At 43.2% G+C, this 16,747-nt stretch overlaps 1 protein-coding gene across 1 annotated transcript in view; it reads right to left on the reverse strand.

Annotated features, from left to right (window-relative positions):
* The window catches only part of SHC2 (SHC adaptor protein 2), a 99,671-nt gene that overhangs the window by 29,875 nt on the left and 53,049 nt on the right, over positions 1–16,747 (reverse strand). The window contains exons 2-6 of the mRNA XM_077475615.1: positions 11,392–11,462; positions 10,773–10,833; positions 6,985–7,104; positions 6,603–6,656; positions 6,473–6,524 (exon numbers count right to left, since the gene is read on the reverse strand). Coding sequence (XP_077331741.1) covers positions 6,473–6,524; positions 6,603–6,656; positions 6,985–7,104; positions 10,773–10,833; positions 11,392–11,462 — 358 coding nt within the window. The remainder of the gene's footprint in view (positions 1–6,472; positions 6,525–6,602; positions 6,657–6,984; positions 7,105–10,772; positions 10,834–11,391; positions 11,463–16,747) is intronic.

Genomic DNA, 16,747 nt, shown 5'->3' on the forward strand with positions numbered 1-16,747 from the left:
AATTATCAATCTTTACCAGGAAAAGTCAAAATATGCATAGAAATTAGGCTTATGTCTGGATCTATTGATATTTCATGGCATGTGGTTTTCATTGAAGGTAACATTTTTTTTTTATCATATGCTTAGACTGAAATGACGTGACAGGTTCCCTGAAAAATATTTATGTTATGAGACATATGAGTCTGAGACAAATTCATGTATGCACAGCATCTTTCATTTCCCATTTGCAACAGCTACACAAAAACATACTGTAGTATGATTGTTCACAGCACAACATAAGGAGTTTCTATGCTGCTCAAAATCAGACTATAAGTATCCATATCGGAACCAAGTAAAAAGATCCATGGCTATTAATTGCACTAGTTCATACCTTTGTATCAGAAAATGTCAGCTCTGCCAAATATGCCTACTTAGAAATATGCTTAGAAATAGGTTACAGCAGGCCTTTTTTTTTTCAGAGAATAGGTGCAGGAACTCAACCATGCCCGCCACACACACATACCTGCCAAATGGCATCAAATAGTACCGTATTTTTCGGACTATAAGGCGCACGTAAAAGCCTAAATTTTCTCCCAAAAACGACCGTGCGCCTTATAGTCCGGTGCGCCTTATATATGACCTGTTGACATCGCTGGAGTTCTTTGTTAACAGTATCTGTCATCTTGACGTAAACCTTCGGACTATAAGGCGCACGTAAAAGCCTAAATTTTCTCACAAAATCGACCGTGCGCCTTATAGTCCGATGCGCTTTATATATATGGAAATATCCATTTTATCAGCCGGTCGTTGCTAGTGCGCCTTATAATCCGGTGCGCCTTATAGTCCGATGCGCCTTATATATGGAAATATCCATTTTATCAGCCGGTCGTTGCTAGTGCGCCTTATAATCCGGTGCGCCTTATAGTCCGAAAAATACGGTAGTTCTTCCCTCTTCAGCATACAACCCCCTCCCTCCACTGCCCTCATCTTCTCCCCCCTCCTCAAAATCTCTGCCATCTGTCATATGTCTTACCTTTGTTGCAATATTAAGCTGAAACACCTATCCAGCTGTAGTACCTCCCAGCATACTATAATCACTTGCAAGGGAGATCATGCAGTAGGAGCATCAACAACTGGTCACCAGGGAAAAATGGAGACCACAGAGGGTGCAGCCTATCACGCACCCTCTCCTGCCAATGACTGCACTGAACCCTGGGCACCTGTTCTGTATCTCCCTTGTCCCTGTCTGGCACTCAGTGGGATCTGCACAGGAGATCTGACCTGTGGGAGCTACTGGGAGATAAGCTATCGCTTGTAAACGCAGAAGCTTGACTTCAGTGTCACCAAGTGATAGTGGTGAGCAGGCAGCAGAAGATCTGAGCCAGAGGTGGTGGAACTGAGTTCCCCCTAGTCCCTGCTGAAAAAAAAGCCCTGGGTTACAGATGTCTTAGTTACTTTCTGCCTGGAGTCTTATAAAAATGGAATGCAGTTGAAAATATGAAAATGCCATCCTTTTTTTATTTTTATTTGGAAAAGTCAATATTTTAAGTTGCCACTGGAACAGCAATAGAAGGGACATTTTATTGGAAACATTGGTTCAAATGACAACGGTCTAAAAAGGCATTTCCCTTCATTTGATGGGATCCCCCCCTTACTTCCCTTTTTTTCAAGGCAGAGTGAAGGAAAGTCTTGTTTAGTTTTAGATATACTGTAAGCATTTTTCATCTTTTGCAATTGCAGGCTTGTGACAGATTTACTTTACCATAGGGAATGGTAAGGATCCTCCAACGTTTTTATTTGTGGTATTTACCGTATATAGCTCTAACAATGTATGCAGAACTTTACATATTGTACATTCGCATCAGTCCCTGCCCTTGAGGAGCTTACAGCCCAAGGTCCCTATTTTGCAAGCATAATATACACACACAAATTAGGTTAATTTAGATAGGAGCCAATTAAGCTACCAGCATGTCTGTGGAGTGTGGGAGGAATCCAGGGTACCCTGAGAAAACCCACACAATTCACAGGGAGAACATACCAACTCAATGTTTATAATTGTCTTGACCAGGATGTGAACTAAGGACCCAGTGCTGCAAGGTAGAAGTGTTAATCACTACACCACTATGCTGCTTACTGTCTGTTAACCCACTAAGACACTTGTTTTGGTAATCACACTACTAATTAGTTTGCCCTGGTGATCATACAGGAGAAATCTGCCAATGGGAACATACAGTAAAGAATAAAAAACCTGACAGAGATTTCAACACTTTCCTGCCCTACTAAAAAGTGTTTCTATTGTGACTGGTGTTCCTGACAGAGATACTCCTCACTTCCTGTTCCGGTGACCATATCCAAAATGAAGGGAATCTCACTAAAATGCCAACAGACAATAAACAAAATAACTGGCAGAAGGTAAAACCCATTCCCATTAGACATGTGCAATTTGTTTAGTTCTTTTTGTTCTTTTAGTTTGTTTAGTAATTCGTTTTTTAATGAATTTAGACAAATTTGTTAATTCAGAAATATCCAAATTTTCTGAATATTCGGAAATTCGATATTTGAAAATTCGGAAATCCAAATATAAGAATGAAAATCTGAAATTTCAAAAGAATGAATATCCGAAAATAAGAGAGAAAACCCGAAAATTCAAAAACCCGAAAACTCGAAAATCTGAAATAATAACCTAACTATTACTAACTATTAAATTATAGGTATTGGAATTTCCTTTCAAATTTTGGCTGTTAGTGAACAAATACGAATGCCTTATCGAAATGAATGGAACGTAATTAATTAATAATAATACATAACAATAATAATAATAAAAAGGTATTATTATTATTATTATTATTATTATTAATTATAAGTTTGTTCCGTTCCATTTGTTTAGATGCAGCATTCTTTATTTCGGATAATTCGTAACTTCAGATAAATTTGTATTCGTTACGTTCACTGACAGACAAATCTGAAAGAAAATTCCAATACATATAATTTAATAGTTAGCTATTGTTAGTTATTATTTTGAATTTTAGAATTTCCAAATTTCAGAAATTTCGAATTATCGAATTTTCTAATTCTGAATTTTTGAATTTCCAAATATCCGAATTATCAAATCTCTGAATTTCTGAATTTTCTAATCTCTAAATTTACAAATTTACAAATTACAAATTATCAAACCTCCGGTTTTTTGAATCAAAAAAAAAAAACATGAAACGAAAACGAACAAATTTTTCGGCAGTGCACGTGTTTAATTTCCATTTTATCCAAAACAAATAAAGGTTAAGCTAGACCCAATTTTGAAGAGATGGGGTTAATGCCAAAACACCAACCTATAACTATAGATCTAACAAAACACAGGTAAGAACAGTACACAAGTGATTCATACAACTATACCCAAAAGCCAATTTGTAATCTACAGTATATATAATGACTTTAAAGCTGAACTCCTTAAAAAATCATCTGAATACACTTTCAAACTGTGTGGGTGGTAGCTGTTATACCAGCTAAAGGATTTCTAGTTCTGTGTAGACAGTCTTTTGCTCTAGACACCTCTTCCAGACAACAAAGCCAGATCATTTATCTCCACCAGCTTGGTTTGATCAAGAACTCAACCTCAGCTTGCTAATTGACCAATGAGGAAGCAAGGGCACACTTGTGAAGGTATCCCTCTATTCATACTGCTTTCCTCCCTTTTCAGAATGTTCTTACACAGTGGCGGCTTTTTTGGGGGACAGCAAACAAACCACCCCTACAGGTCTGCACTCACCTCTCCATGGTCCCCCGCACTCACCCCTCCATGGCACGCCCCCCCCCCCCCGCACTCACACCTTAACGAGCACGATCCCCCTGCGCTCATCCCTCCACGGTCCCCCCACACTCACCCCTCTGCGGCACGGTCCCCCACACTCATACGTCCATGGCGCCCCCCCCCCCACACTCAGCCCCTTCACGGTTTCCACGGCAAACCTGATCCACTTCCTGTCCTGATTGGCCGGGAGGAGAAGCCAGAAGACAAGTGGGTAGGTGGGTTCACTGCCCCCCGAACCCAACCTTTTTCAAGCCAATTAGAGTCTTGGGACCGAATCTTGTGGCTTGGAAAAGAAAACCTCATACAAATGTATAAGTCCAGCACCCTGCATGCATCTCCACATGCAAACTAGAGGGGTGGTGTCCCTGCGCCCCTAATGGACTGGCCGCTTCTGTTCTTACAGTATATTGGAATGTGTCATTCATGTTCACTAGACAGTGCATGTTCCATAGACAGTGCACAAAATAAGAATGCTAGAAGAAATGGGAGTTTTTTTGGCAGAAGAGACATACAAAGTCTCTAACAAAAACAACTTTACCTCTCACAGTTTTCTTTTTTTTTTAACTTGGTTCTTCCTTATTAAAACCAAAAAACTAAATTGATAGCATTGTAGCTTACAAATTCAATGTGGTAGTGGCATTATTTTTAAAGTATTTTTCCCCCTTTATTTTCACATAGTGATCCTGTGAGTATGCTGGTTATTTTTTAGTATTAGACCAAGCTGTCCGCAAAAGTGGAAGTTAAAGGGTTGAGATAAACCATTTACCACTGACGGAGGGGATTACAATGGTCAGCTTTTATTACTTTATGTAAAACCTTTATCTCAAAAGAAAACAAAAACTGTTTGCTGTAACTGCTGCAGCGACACTTTGCCGGTGTCCTATCACATTGTGTCCCCCATCGGATAGTGTCCGCTGTGTACTGCGCATGCGTAGTACACAGGACACACAGATTCCGAAAATAGCCGAAGATGAACGGCGCCTGCGCCATGAGTCCAGGTTCTAGCCCCAATATCCAAGTGGACATAGAGTTGGAATAAAAAGAGCCGAGCACAGCGAGGCTGCGCCCAAAGCGTGGTGAGCGAAGCAAGCCCACAAGGGGCCCTCTAATATTTGCAGCCCTATGTCCACTTGGATGGTGGAGCTAGCACCTCCAATCACAGCGCAGGCACTGTTCATCTTCGGAGATTTCCGAATCTCCTTCTGCTCTGTACTGCGCAAGCGCTGCGCCTGCGCAGTACGGGGAGGACACTATCTGATGGACGGGCGCTATATGCCAGAACACCGGCGGTATCACGGCACTGCCCCATTGTTTTCAATGGGCAGGAGCAGTGGAGGAGCGGTGTATTCACCGCTCCTCCACCGATGCAAAGAAGCCCCTGGCAGGACTTTTTGGGACGCCCTGCCAGCGCAGCACCCCAGTGTGAAAGCACTCTGGCTTTCACACTAGGTTTGCAGCTGAGGCTTTTTTCGGGCGCTTTGCAGGCATTTTTTTAGCACTGTAGGGCCTAAAAAATGTCTCAGTGTGAAAGGGGTCTTATTGTTTTAAATAAGAAATGTTAACCGCTTCAGCCCTGGAAGATTTTACCCCCTTCCTGACCAGAGAACTTTTTGCGATACGGCACTGTGTCACTTTAACTGACAATTGCGCAGTCGTGCAACATTGCACCCAAACAAAATTGACGTCCTTTTTTTCCCACAAATAGAGCTTTCTTTTGGTGGTATTTTATCACATCTGTGGTTTTTATTTTTTGCACTATAATCAAAGAAAGAGCGACAATTTTGAAAAAAAATGCAATTCTTTTACTTTTTGCTATAATAAATATCCCCCAAAAATATATAAAATAATGATTTTTTTCCTCAGTTTAGGCCGATATGTATTCTTCTACATATTTTTGGTAAAAAAATAAATTAAAAAAATCACAATAAGCGTATATTGATTGGTTTGCACAAAAGTTATAGCGTCTACAAAATAGGGGATAGTTTTATGCCATTTTTATTATTATTTTTTTTATTAGTAATGACGGTGATCTGCAATTTTTATCGGGACTGTGACATTGTGGTGGACACATTGGACACTTTTGACAATATTTTGGGATCATTGTCATTTATACAGCGATCAGTGCTATAAAAATGCACTGATTACTATGTAAATGACACTGGCAGGGAAGGGGTTAACCACTAGGGGGCAATGAAGGGGTTAAGTGTGTCCTAGGGAGTGATTCTAAATGTGGGGGGGGGGCTACAACTCAAATGACAGCAATCACTGCTTTCAATGACAGGGAGCAATGATCTCTGTCATGACACAAGCCAGAACAGGGAAATGCTTTGTTTACATAACCCATTCTGCGGCTCCGTGACACGATCGCCCGGAGACTGGCAGACTCTATGTCCGCTGGTCCCGCGGTCATGGTCACGCGCACGTGCCTGCTATCCCCGCCTCTTAAAGGGGATGTACGGGTATGCCCATTTGCCCACCTCTGCCATTGTGCTGACGTATATCGGCGTACAGCGGTCAGCAAGTGGTTAAGAGTGAATGGAAAAGTCCTTGCCAGTAAAATTATTTTAAAATATGTTATATGTATAGCAGAAGAATCTCTGTATGATTCAAGGCTGGCTCTTGTCAAAGTTATCATCGATATATAACACTTAAGTGCCTTATCCTAGGACAAAAATAAAATTGAATTACCTCTCTGGTTTATTGGGTCCTTGGCCACATATGCTACATAGTCTGCGGTGTCCTGTTAGAGTACAGAAAAGTATCACTGACCTTATTCATATTCTAACCTAGGAATGACCAAAATATTAGTAAGCCTTACCACATCCCCTCCTGATGCAAAGGAGATAGCTTGCATGTGATGATTAGCAATAACCTGCACATAAAACATAAAATACCATTCATTTTACACATCTCTCAGTTACTACAAGGACATTATAGACAGATCTGTGCTGTTAGGCATACAAAAGAATAGGATTACAACGCCAGATTAAGATGAAATTTAAATTAAATTAGATTGTATTAGATTCGATTAGAATTCAATTAAATTGCATATAGCAGGACTAATAGCATACATAATTGACAAATCTGTGCATGGTGACAAATGGTGTAAATGCAGAAATTAACTGGAGTCTGGACATTAAGAATGAATTACAGTTTGCTTTAGAAGAATGCATAGATTCACATTTTGGCTTAACACTTACTTGTCGGGTGGTTGGGATACTAAGATTGAGTCCTTCAATGGATATATTTACAGCAATGCTAATTCCTGCAAAACGAAGGTTACTTCGACCCAATATAGTTGCTAAGGGTTTATTTGGTGCCTAAGAAAAACAACAAACTATGATGAATATCAGGTTGTAGTATTGTGACTATAATGTATGTAGTAAGATGCATGAAGTTAACAAAGTTCACTCAATGGCATTCTGATACTAATTTGTTTATACAATACCTGGCAAAAAGTATGGAACTCTTGGAAACTGTTTATTCAGTTGTTTAATAGTGTAGAAAAAAATCTAATTACAGACATGTTTCAAAACTATTTTCATTTAACATTCCAACCTTCTGCCATTAAAGTGACACTAAGGCCGCGTACACACGCGGGGACTGTTCGCTCAACTTTGTCCGCTGAACAGTGTTTCGGCGGACAGTCCGCTCGTGTGTGGGCTTTCAGCAGACAGTTTCAGCGGACAGTCTGCTGAACAAAGTTTTTCGGAAATTCCGAAAAAACTGTCCGCTGAAACTTTGTTTCAGCGAACAGTCCCCTCGTGTGTAGGCTTGTTCGTCAAACTAAGTTCCGCGCATGCTCAGAAAGGATTTACACGCCGAAGTTTGCATTGCAGTGTATAGGACGTCGTTTTCTAGTCCCGTCGTACGTGCCGTTCACGTCATCGCGCACGGTTTCAGCGGACTGTTCGTTCGTCGTGTGTGGCCAAGTCCGTCCATGCTAATTTTGAGCGGACTGTCCGCTGAAACTGTTTGACGAACAAAGTTGAGCGAACAGTCCCCGCGTGTGTATGCGGCCTTAGACCCCTTTCACACTGGGGCGTTTTTCAGGTGTTTTTCAAGCGCTTTAGCGTTAAAAAAGTGCCTGTAAAGCGCTTGAAAGAAGCCTCATCTGCAGTCCCAATGTGAAATGTCAGCGCCTGAAAAACGCTCGTAAAGCGCCGCTTAAACTAGCAGCGCTTTACCAGCATTTTTTGAGCGTTAATGGGGCGCTTTTAACCCCTGCTAGTGGCCAAATAAAGGGTTAAAAGTGCCCACAAAACGCTGCTGCCAGTAGCGTTTTTCAGGCGTTTTTCGGGCGTTTTACAAGCGCTTCCCATTGATTTCAATGGGAAGGGGCGTTTTAGGAGCGTTGTATTCACCGCTCCAAAAGCGCTGCAAAGAAGCTGCTTGCAGGACTTTTTTTGACGCTCTGCCAGCGCAGCGCCTCAGTGTGAAAGCACTCGGGCTTTTACATTGGGATTGCAGTTGCAGCTTCTTTCAGGCGCTTTTTTTAACGCTAAAGCGCCTGAAAAACGCCCCAGTGTGAAAGGGATCTTGGTGTGAAAGCACTCGGGCTTTTACATTGGGATTGCAGTTGCAGCTTCTTTCAGGCGTATTTTTTAACGCTAAAGCGCATGAAAAACGCCTGAAAAACGCCCCAGTGTGAAAGGGGTGTAAAGGTTCCTTCTTTAAAAAAATAAAAATAACAAACATGTCATACTTACCTCCACTGTGCAGCTCGTTTTGCACAGAGTGGTCCCAAAGCTGGCCTTCTGGGGTCCCTCGGAAGCTCTCTTGGCTCCTCCCCGCATTAGATAACCCCCTGGGAGAAACTCTCTCTCTCAGGGGGTTACCATGCAGGTGTACTCCGGAGCACAGCATTCGGTGTCCATAGATGCCGAATGCAGGACTCAGCCCCCCCACCCCGCGGCCACGCCATTGGATTTGATTGACAGCAGCGCGAGCCAATGCCTGCGCTGCTATCAATCTATCCAATCAACAGCGGAGAACCCCCTTAGCCGAGAGATGGCACGTCCCCATGGGACAAGTTCAAGGGTTCAGGTAAGTAAAACAGGGGGGTTGGGGGCCGGTCACTGACAGGTGTTTTTTCACCTTAATGCATAGGATGCATTAAGGTGAAAAAACACAAACCTTTACAACCCCTTTAAGAAAAAGAAAGAAAACAGTTGCAACTGTTTTTGCAGATGGGAAAAAATTTAATTCTGGAGGAAAATATTATGAAAGCACCATGTACTTTGCAGTTCTAAAAACAACATCTGCATCAGATTACATCTTGAAAAATGATGTCATCATCACCAAACATCCTTTCAATTAATGGAATAAGAAAAGTGTCCAAAATCTCAATATAAACTTGTGCATTTATTGAAGAAGATTTAATGACTGTCATCTGCCCCCATACCTTTACCTGACCTGCAACCCCATATCATCAAGGATTTCTGGAAATTTGCATCTTTTCTTCAGGCAGTCATCTTCGTACATTTCAATTGGAACGGCACCAAACAAAAGTTCCAGCATCATCACCCTGCCCAATGCAGATTCGTAATTCCTCACTGAATATCACTTTCATCCAGTCATCCACAGTCCATGATTGCTTTTCTTTAGCCCACTATAACTTTGTTTCTTTCTGTTTAGGTGTTAATAATGTTTTTTCATTAGTACTCCTAGTGAGTTCTCAGTGTCTTTCTCAGGACAAAGTGCTTTCAGAGACTCTTGAACTCCTGTTTTCCTGTGCTCCCAGCACCCCAGTGCCTTTCCTGTGCTCCTGTGCTCCCAGCACCCCAGTGCCTTTCCTGTGTTCCTGTGAACCCAGCATCCCAGGGCTCTTAGTGACTCTTCTGTGTACCAGTGTATCTATCTCTGTAGTTGTCTGTTTAGGTGAGTCAGAAGGCCGCAACCTGGGAGCATTCTTTCAACAAAGTCTATAATCCATTACAGGGTGCTCTGGTTAAAATCATCAGCCCCTGCTGGCCTCTGTGTCTCCATTGCCTTCTACCAATCTGTAGATCTAGCTTCCAGTGTTCCCTTAGTGACCATCAGGGAACCCATATCTTTCACTGTTTCCTCTGGGCCCTGAGCCTCCTTGCAGCATCAGTTACAACCACCTTCCTGGTTAGACCTGGCAGATATAGACTCCCGTGCATAACACACTCTTTATAATCTGGCTCTACAATCTCTTTTAGTTTCTTTTAGACCAACAACTTTATAATGCAAGGACCTGCCTGATTGGAAACATTTTGAATGCAGTTGAGTAACTATAGGGGTCTCAAAGGTGACCAGTCCTGATGCTCCAGGGGGACTCGTGCTACTCCCCTGTACAGCTGGATAGAAGGGGTGGTGGGGGCAGCATATAGAGGAACCCATCCCCTCCATTTTCTTCCTGTAGCTGCTAAAATCCTGCTTCTCCTTCTCTCCCTCCTGCAAGAGGAAAATGGTGGCCACCATTGCTTCAATTTGTGAATGAACAGTAAGCTCTGTACAGAGCTGTTCCTGTCCATGCATTCTGTGCAGCTAAGGCTACAGAGAGAGATTGAGGGCTGTATACCCAATCACCTTTCTCTGTCTCTAAGGTGAAACACCAGAGGTCTGTTTAGACCCCTGATATTTCACCAAAGCCCCCCAATGGAGCCCCTAAAATTTTTTAAAAATAAATAAAATTGTAAAAATTACAAATAAAATTAAATACTAAAAATACCAGGGTCAAATAGGTCGCACTTGCGACTGGCCATGGCATTTCACCACTGTGGGGAGTCACAGGATAGGAGTCTGCTGCAGAACATGTGAGAGGGTCCTACTGCAGAACCATAAAAAAGGGTCCCATGATGGGAGTAAAGTGCCCCTGACTTTGGGGTAAGGGCCCCTTCATGGTTTCTTGCACCGGGGTCCTGAAGGTTCTAGTTACGCCTCTATTTGAATGGATAGTTTAGGTAGGTATATTACATCGTTTGATATATAGTATACAATGAGATTTAGTCCCCTTCCTCACCTTTTTTTTCCAGGTTCCCCTTACTCCTGGGACAGCTTCATATAGTCTGTTGATAGCCTCTCTGTTGCAAAAAAAAACAATTAGCATCAGCGTACTGCTGTGTGCTGTTACTTATTCAACATGCACTTGTGAAAAACACTTAGACAATTCAGGATGGGTTTATTGGTCTACAATATATTTATACACTAGACTAGTAAGGCAGCCCATACATTATAAAAAAAAAATTTCAATCAACCAGTGGGTTGCATGAAAAAAAAAAAAGATCCAATTCTTCCATACACACATTCAATGTGGATAAGGAATCACTCTAGCCATGCTATTGTATTCTGACCATAGGGATCCTTCACCCCCATCAGAATACAGTGATCAGTGCTGTCAGCTAAAGCTGGCAGCACTAATCGATCAGGAAAAACCCAACAGGCTGGTTGTACAGAAGTCAATCAGTAGATCTAGTTCTGTAAAACCAGGGTGCCCATACCCTGTTGAACCAGACATATTTTGATCCAGAGGAATTTAATGACAGGTTTTGGAATGCTGTATCCTCTTTAGCTGGACACCTCCAATTCTTAATTTACCAAAAAAAAACTGTACCCAAATGTAATACATGTTTGTCACTCACCTTGTCACTTGGGTTCTTGTGTTAAAGTCCAGAGATCTCATGGAACGAAGAACCTCAATGCAGCCCATGTACTAACATGTGAAAGAGAGATTGAGAAAGCAAGATACAATTTTAGAAACCAGTAAATAAAGTATAAACAGTCCTGACATATCCATTACTTTAAATTAGAAAATGAAAAAACTTGGTATAGTTGCCTGTAGTCTTAAGTAATATTCAGCAATTATGCCAGTGATTTCAAGCCTGATATGAGCTTTAAAGGTATAGACAGCAATCATTCAATTTTACAAGTTTTAAATCAGTTCATTTAGCATTGCTCTAGAAGTGACTGGTGAACTCTTACCAGCTATCTAATTCTACAGAATGATCTGGAGCATATAGTTACATAGTTACTAAGGTTAAATAAAGACACCAGTCCATCCAATTCAACCTGAGTGAGTGCCTACAATTGTCCCTATCCCTGTACATTGCACACTCACATTGGTCCCTACCCTCAAGGAGCCCACAAATCAAGGTCGACATTCATATACTAGGGCCAATTTTGGACAGAAGAGATTTAACCTACCCGCATGTCTTTGGAGTGTGGAGGGAAACCAGAGTGCCTGGAGGAAACCCACGCAGGCACAGGGAGAACATGCAAACTTCAGACAGGTAGAGTCCTGGTTGGGATTCAAGCCTGCGACCCTTTTTACTGCTAGGCGCGAGTGTTAACCACTACACCACTGTGCCGCCCCTGCATACAGGGCCAGCGCCAGCATGTAAGCAGGTCAAGCAGCTGCCTTAGACACCAGGATGGGAGGGTGGAAAAATCTAAACAAACTAAATACCCAAGGTAAAAGAAACCTCTAACTGCATAAAAGCAAGAATGTTTATTAAAAGAAAAACTAAATGCACTCAGAAAAGGATTAGCTATAAAGCATTAGACAAAGCTGTGCGGAAAATGGTACACTGATCCGGTGTTGTGCCTAATAGAGTCCGGCCATCAATATGTGTCCGCTCCGTACTGCGCATGCGTAGTAAGGAGCAGACGAAGCTTCGGAAAAAGTCCGAAGCTGAACGGCGCCTGCGCCGTGAGTGGAGGTGGTAGCCCCACCATCCAAGCGGACATAGGGTTGAGAATTTTAGAGGGCCCCTCGCGGGCGAGCTTCGCTCGCCACGCTTCGGGCTCGGCCTCGCTGTGCTCGGCTCTTTTTTATTCTAACTCTATGTCCACTTGGATAGTGGGGATAGAACCTGGACTCACGGCGCAGGCGCCGTTCATCCTCGGCAATTTTCGGAATCTCTGTTCCTGTGTACTGCGCATGCGCAGTACGCAGGAGACAGCATCTGATGGAGGACCCTATTTGACAAGACACCGGGATCAAAGCCTGAATCGGGAGGAGAACCAGTGTTCCATCAGAATCGGTGACCCATCAGATTAGGTAACTGAAGTGACAGTCCAGCAAGCGTCCACCGCTACCAGGTTTGCTCATCTGACAGAAGGCCTGCAGTCAGAAGGAGGCAGTGGACATCTTACTACACCCAGCTACTTCTTGAATTTCACAGTAATTTTAGAAATAAAGTAAATATGTGTAAAGGCTGGGCGGAGGCCAGCCTGTATTTGTGGGAGGAAATCTGAGAGGGCTATTTAATCCTCCTCCTCTGTCGGGGCTAGTGTTGTCTGCATTTCTGGGTGATGCATGTCCCTCCCGGCTACCTTCAGATCGGCGGTCGGCCATAGCAATGGTCCCCCCTGTCATCCCTGAGTTCCACCGGTTGTTTGGAGTCCGCCCCACCTGTCCCCTCTTGCAGCCCATGTTCCAGCATCATGGGGGGAAGCCACCGCCACTTCTCCCGGCGCTCATGGGAGGGGGGGGGGGGGGCAGTCCATCTATCCTCCACCACCCACTTTCCCCACTACTCCATCTGGCCAGCGTGCTAGTAATGGGAAGTCCGGATCTTTTAAGTGAATCGGTTCATTTCGAACTACTCACTGAAATGAACCGATTCAATGAATCGATTCTTCGGTTCTTCGGTTCACTTGCTGAGTCTACTGACAAGCAAGTGAACTGAAGCTCTGACTCAACCTTCTTAAATGATTAGAATCAAAAGAATGATTCTTCTCAGAAGGCTGGCAGGTCCTGGGGAGGTTTACTTGCATTTAGTTTCTTGCTACAATCACAAGCACAATCCTATTATTCTGTCAGACCACAACTTGTCAGATCAGCCAGCGTCATCAATTTTGGTGACACACATAAAGCTGTGAAAATGAAAAGCTGATTTTTGTGCATGTGATGGGCCAACTACACAGTTAACATTGCTAGACATCAGATTTTTCCGTTCTCTATATCCCTTCAGTGCATGCACAGGAAAAATGATTGTATTTTACTTCTGCGTCCAGGCGAAGTATCCACGGTAGTAAAATCCAATCGTTAGGCTCCTTTCACACTTGTGCGACTTGAAAGTCATGCAATTTTTGCCACAATTTTTACCGTGACTTTGATGCGATTTTGATGTGACTTGAAGGAATACTTATGTAATCTTGAGGTCTCTGCCTCAAGTCGCATCAAAATCGGACCAAAGTAGTGCAGTAACTACTTTGAAGTCGCTGTGACTGGAAGACCCACAGATATAAATGGTACTCATTGGAAATCTTGGGGTACGACTTGTCATGCGACTTTGTAGTCCCAAGTTGCATGATAAGTCACACAAGTGTAAAAGGAGCCTCATTATGCACTGTAAAGACTACTGACAAATCTGATGGATCTTACCTGTGAAGTTGGCCCATCAGAATGCAGAAAATACACACAAAAACATGCTTTTTGTTTACACAACTGTTTGCGCATCACCGTAAGTGGCAATATTGGCTGTTTCTATAAATTGCTTGATCTGACAGAACACCTGCTACCCAGGTTACTGAGCTCAATCCTATACTCATATAATCATATACCAGACCCCATATGCAATAAAGAGAACCTGTCACTTCAACAAACTATCACATAGGGGCTTGTTAAGTGAAAAAATTAATAAAATAAAAACTAAAACCATCCCCACCAACCCTGATATCTGCATGTGAATAAATGTGCGTAGGGCATGCACGTGTACATAAACGATAATTGCTTTACACGTTAGGTGTCACCACAAACGCTAGAGTGACTGCAATAATTCTAGAAATATAATTCATGGTTAATGAATGTACTGTACAGGCTTTTAAATTGTCACCCATTGAGAATTTAACACTTTCCTTCCTTTTTGATCAGTATGATCAGAGTTATAATCAATTGGATCATAGGGAAATGTGTTATAACTACTGGTGGTGACTCATGGTTCTTTCAGTGTACTGTGTTCTAAAAACGGATATGATTCTTTAACTCGGTAACTTGTATGATTCTTTAACTCGGTGTACTGTTTGATTCTTTAACTCGGTAACTTGTATGATTCTTTAAAGCGGTAGTAAACCCGCAATTTATTTTTATTTTTTTTAAAACCTGCAAAGCAAAAGGCATAATGAGCTAGTATGCACCGCATACTAGCTCATTATGAAATACTTACCTTAGAACGAGGCCCCGACATCTCGCCCGATCCACGCCGAGGGAGCCGACATGCTCCCTCGGCGTCTCTTCCGGGTATCGCGGCTCCGGCGCTGTGAGTGGCCGGAGCCGCGATATCGTCACTCCCGCGCATGCGCGCGGGAGATTTAAATCCGGCCGGACGAGCGCTGCCGGATTTTCACGGAGAGAACCCCCTTGTGCGCATGCGCCGCTGCAGTCAGCGGCGCATACCGAGGGGAATATCTCCTAAACCGTACAGGTTTAGGAGATATTTTTTTTACCTACAGGTAAGCCTTATTATAGGCTTTCCTGTAGGTAAAAGTTAAAAAAGTGGGTATACAACCACTTTAACTCGGTGTACTGTGTACCCCTGGCTCTTCTTTTAAGCTTGTATCCAGTTCCTGAGTGTCACTGTGGTTTGAGTCAGCTGGTTGCAGGGAGGGGCTGAGCTCTCTCACTCTAGGATCATATTACCACTGCCAGTTCTGCTGCTCTGTTATGTACTGAGTGCAGAGTGAACTGTTTCAAACGAATCAGTTCACTCAGATGAATCGATTCATCCAGTTCACTAAAAAGAACCGATTCAAAAGAACGATTTGTTCATGAACTGGACATCACTACAGCGTGCCGCCCGCTTCTCCTGGCGTTCATGCTGGTGAGGAGCGGGGGTGCGTTCGTCCTGCTATGTTCCACCTCATATTCTCTCCGCTCCCCGCCCGCCCTCTCCCCATGTACTTATGGCTCCACGTGGGGACCGCCCGCCGATTCCCACAGAACTGACATCTCTGCAGCTGTGACAGAGTATATCAGACCACCCACAACAGTCATGACAATGGCCAGACGTGAGGTGACAGGTCTGCCAGGGTTGCTGATGCTACTTGTGAACTTACTTTCTTTGGTCAGTGTTTCTATCGCAGCCAACGTTCGGTCCAGCTTTTTCTGTCATAAGCAATTTCTGTCATAGCGTTCTGTCCAGCTTTTTCTGTCATAGCGTTTTCTGTCCAGCATTTTCTGTCATAGTGTTCTGTCCAGCATTTCAGTCGTAGCGTTCTGTTTTAGCTTTTCTGTCCTAGCATTCTGTCCAGCTTTTTCAGTCATAGCATTCTGCCCAGCATTTTCGGTCGTAGCGTTCTGTCCAGCATTCCGGTCATAGCGTTCTGTCCAGTATTTCGGTCGTAACATTCTGTCCAGTTTGTCGTAGCATTTCGTCCAGCAGTTTTGTCGTAGTGTTCTGTTTAGCATTCTGTCATAGCTTCTATCCAGCATGTCTGTCATAGTGTTTCTGTCCAACATGTCTGTCATAGCATTCTGTCCAGCATTTCTGTCATAGCGTTTCTGTCCAGCATTTCTGTCATAGCGTTCTGTCCAGCATTTCTGTCATAGCGTTTTAGTCCAGCATTTCTGTCATAGCGTTCTGTCCAGCATTTCAGTCATAGCGTTCTGTCCAGCATTTTGGTCATAACGTGCTGCCCAGCATGTCTGTCATAGCGTTCTGTCCAGCATGTCCGTCACAGCATTTCTGCCCCTGGATTTCTGTCATAGCGTTCTGCCCCAGCATGTCTGTCAGCGTTCTGCCCAGCATGTCAGTCATAGTGTTTCTGCCCAGCATGTCTGTTATAGCGTTCTGCCCCAGGTTTTCAATTCATAGGGATTTCTGTCATAGCATTCTGCCCCAGCATTTCAGTCATAAGTGTTCAGCCTCAGCATTTCTGTCGTCGTTCTGTCTTTGTGTTCTTCCCCGGCATTGCTGTCATTGCGTCTCTGCCCCAGCATTGCTGTCATTGCGTCTCTGCCCCAGCATTTCTGTCATTGCATCTCTGCCCCAGCTT

Source organism: Lithobates pipiens, unplaced genomic scaffold (assembly GCF_037356315.1).
Source record: "Lithobates pipiens isolate NorthernLeopardFrog02 unplaced genomic scaffold, aLitPip1_a1.2 Scaffold_13, whole genome shotgun sequence".
NCBI lineage: Eukaryota > Metazoa > Chordata > Amphibia > Anura > Ranidae > Lithobates > Lithobates pipiens.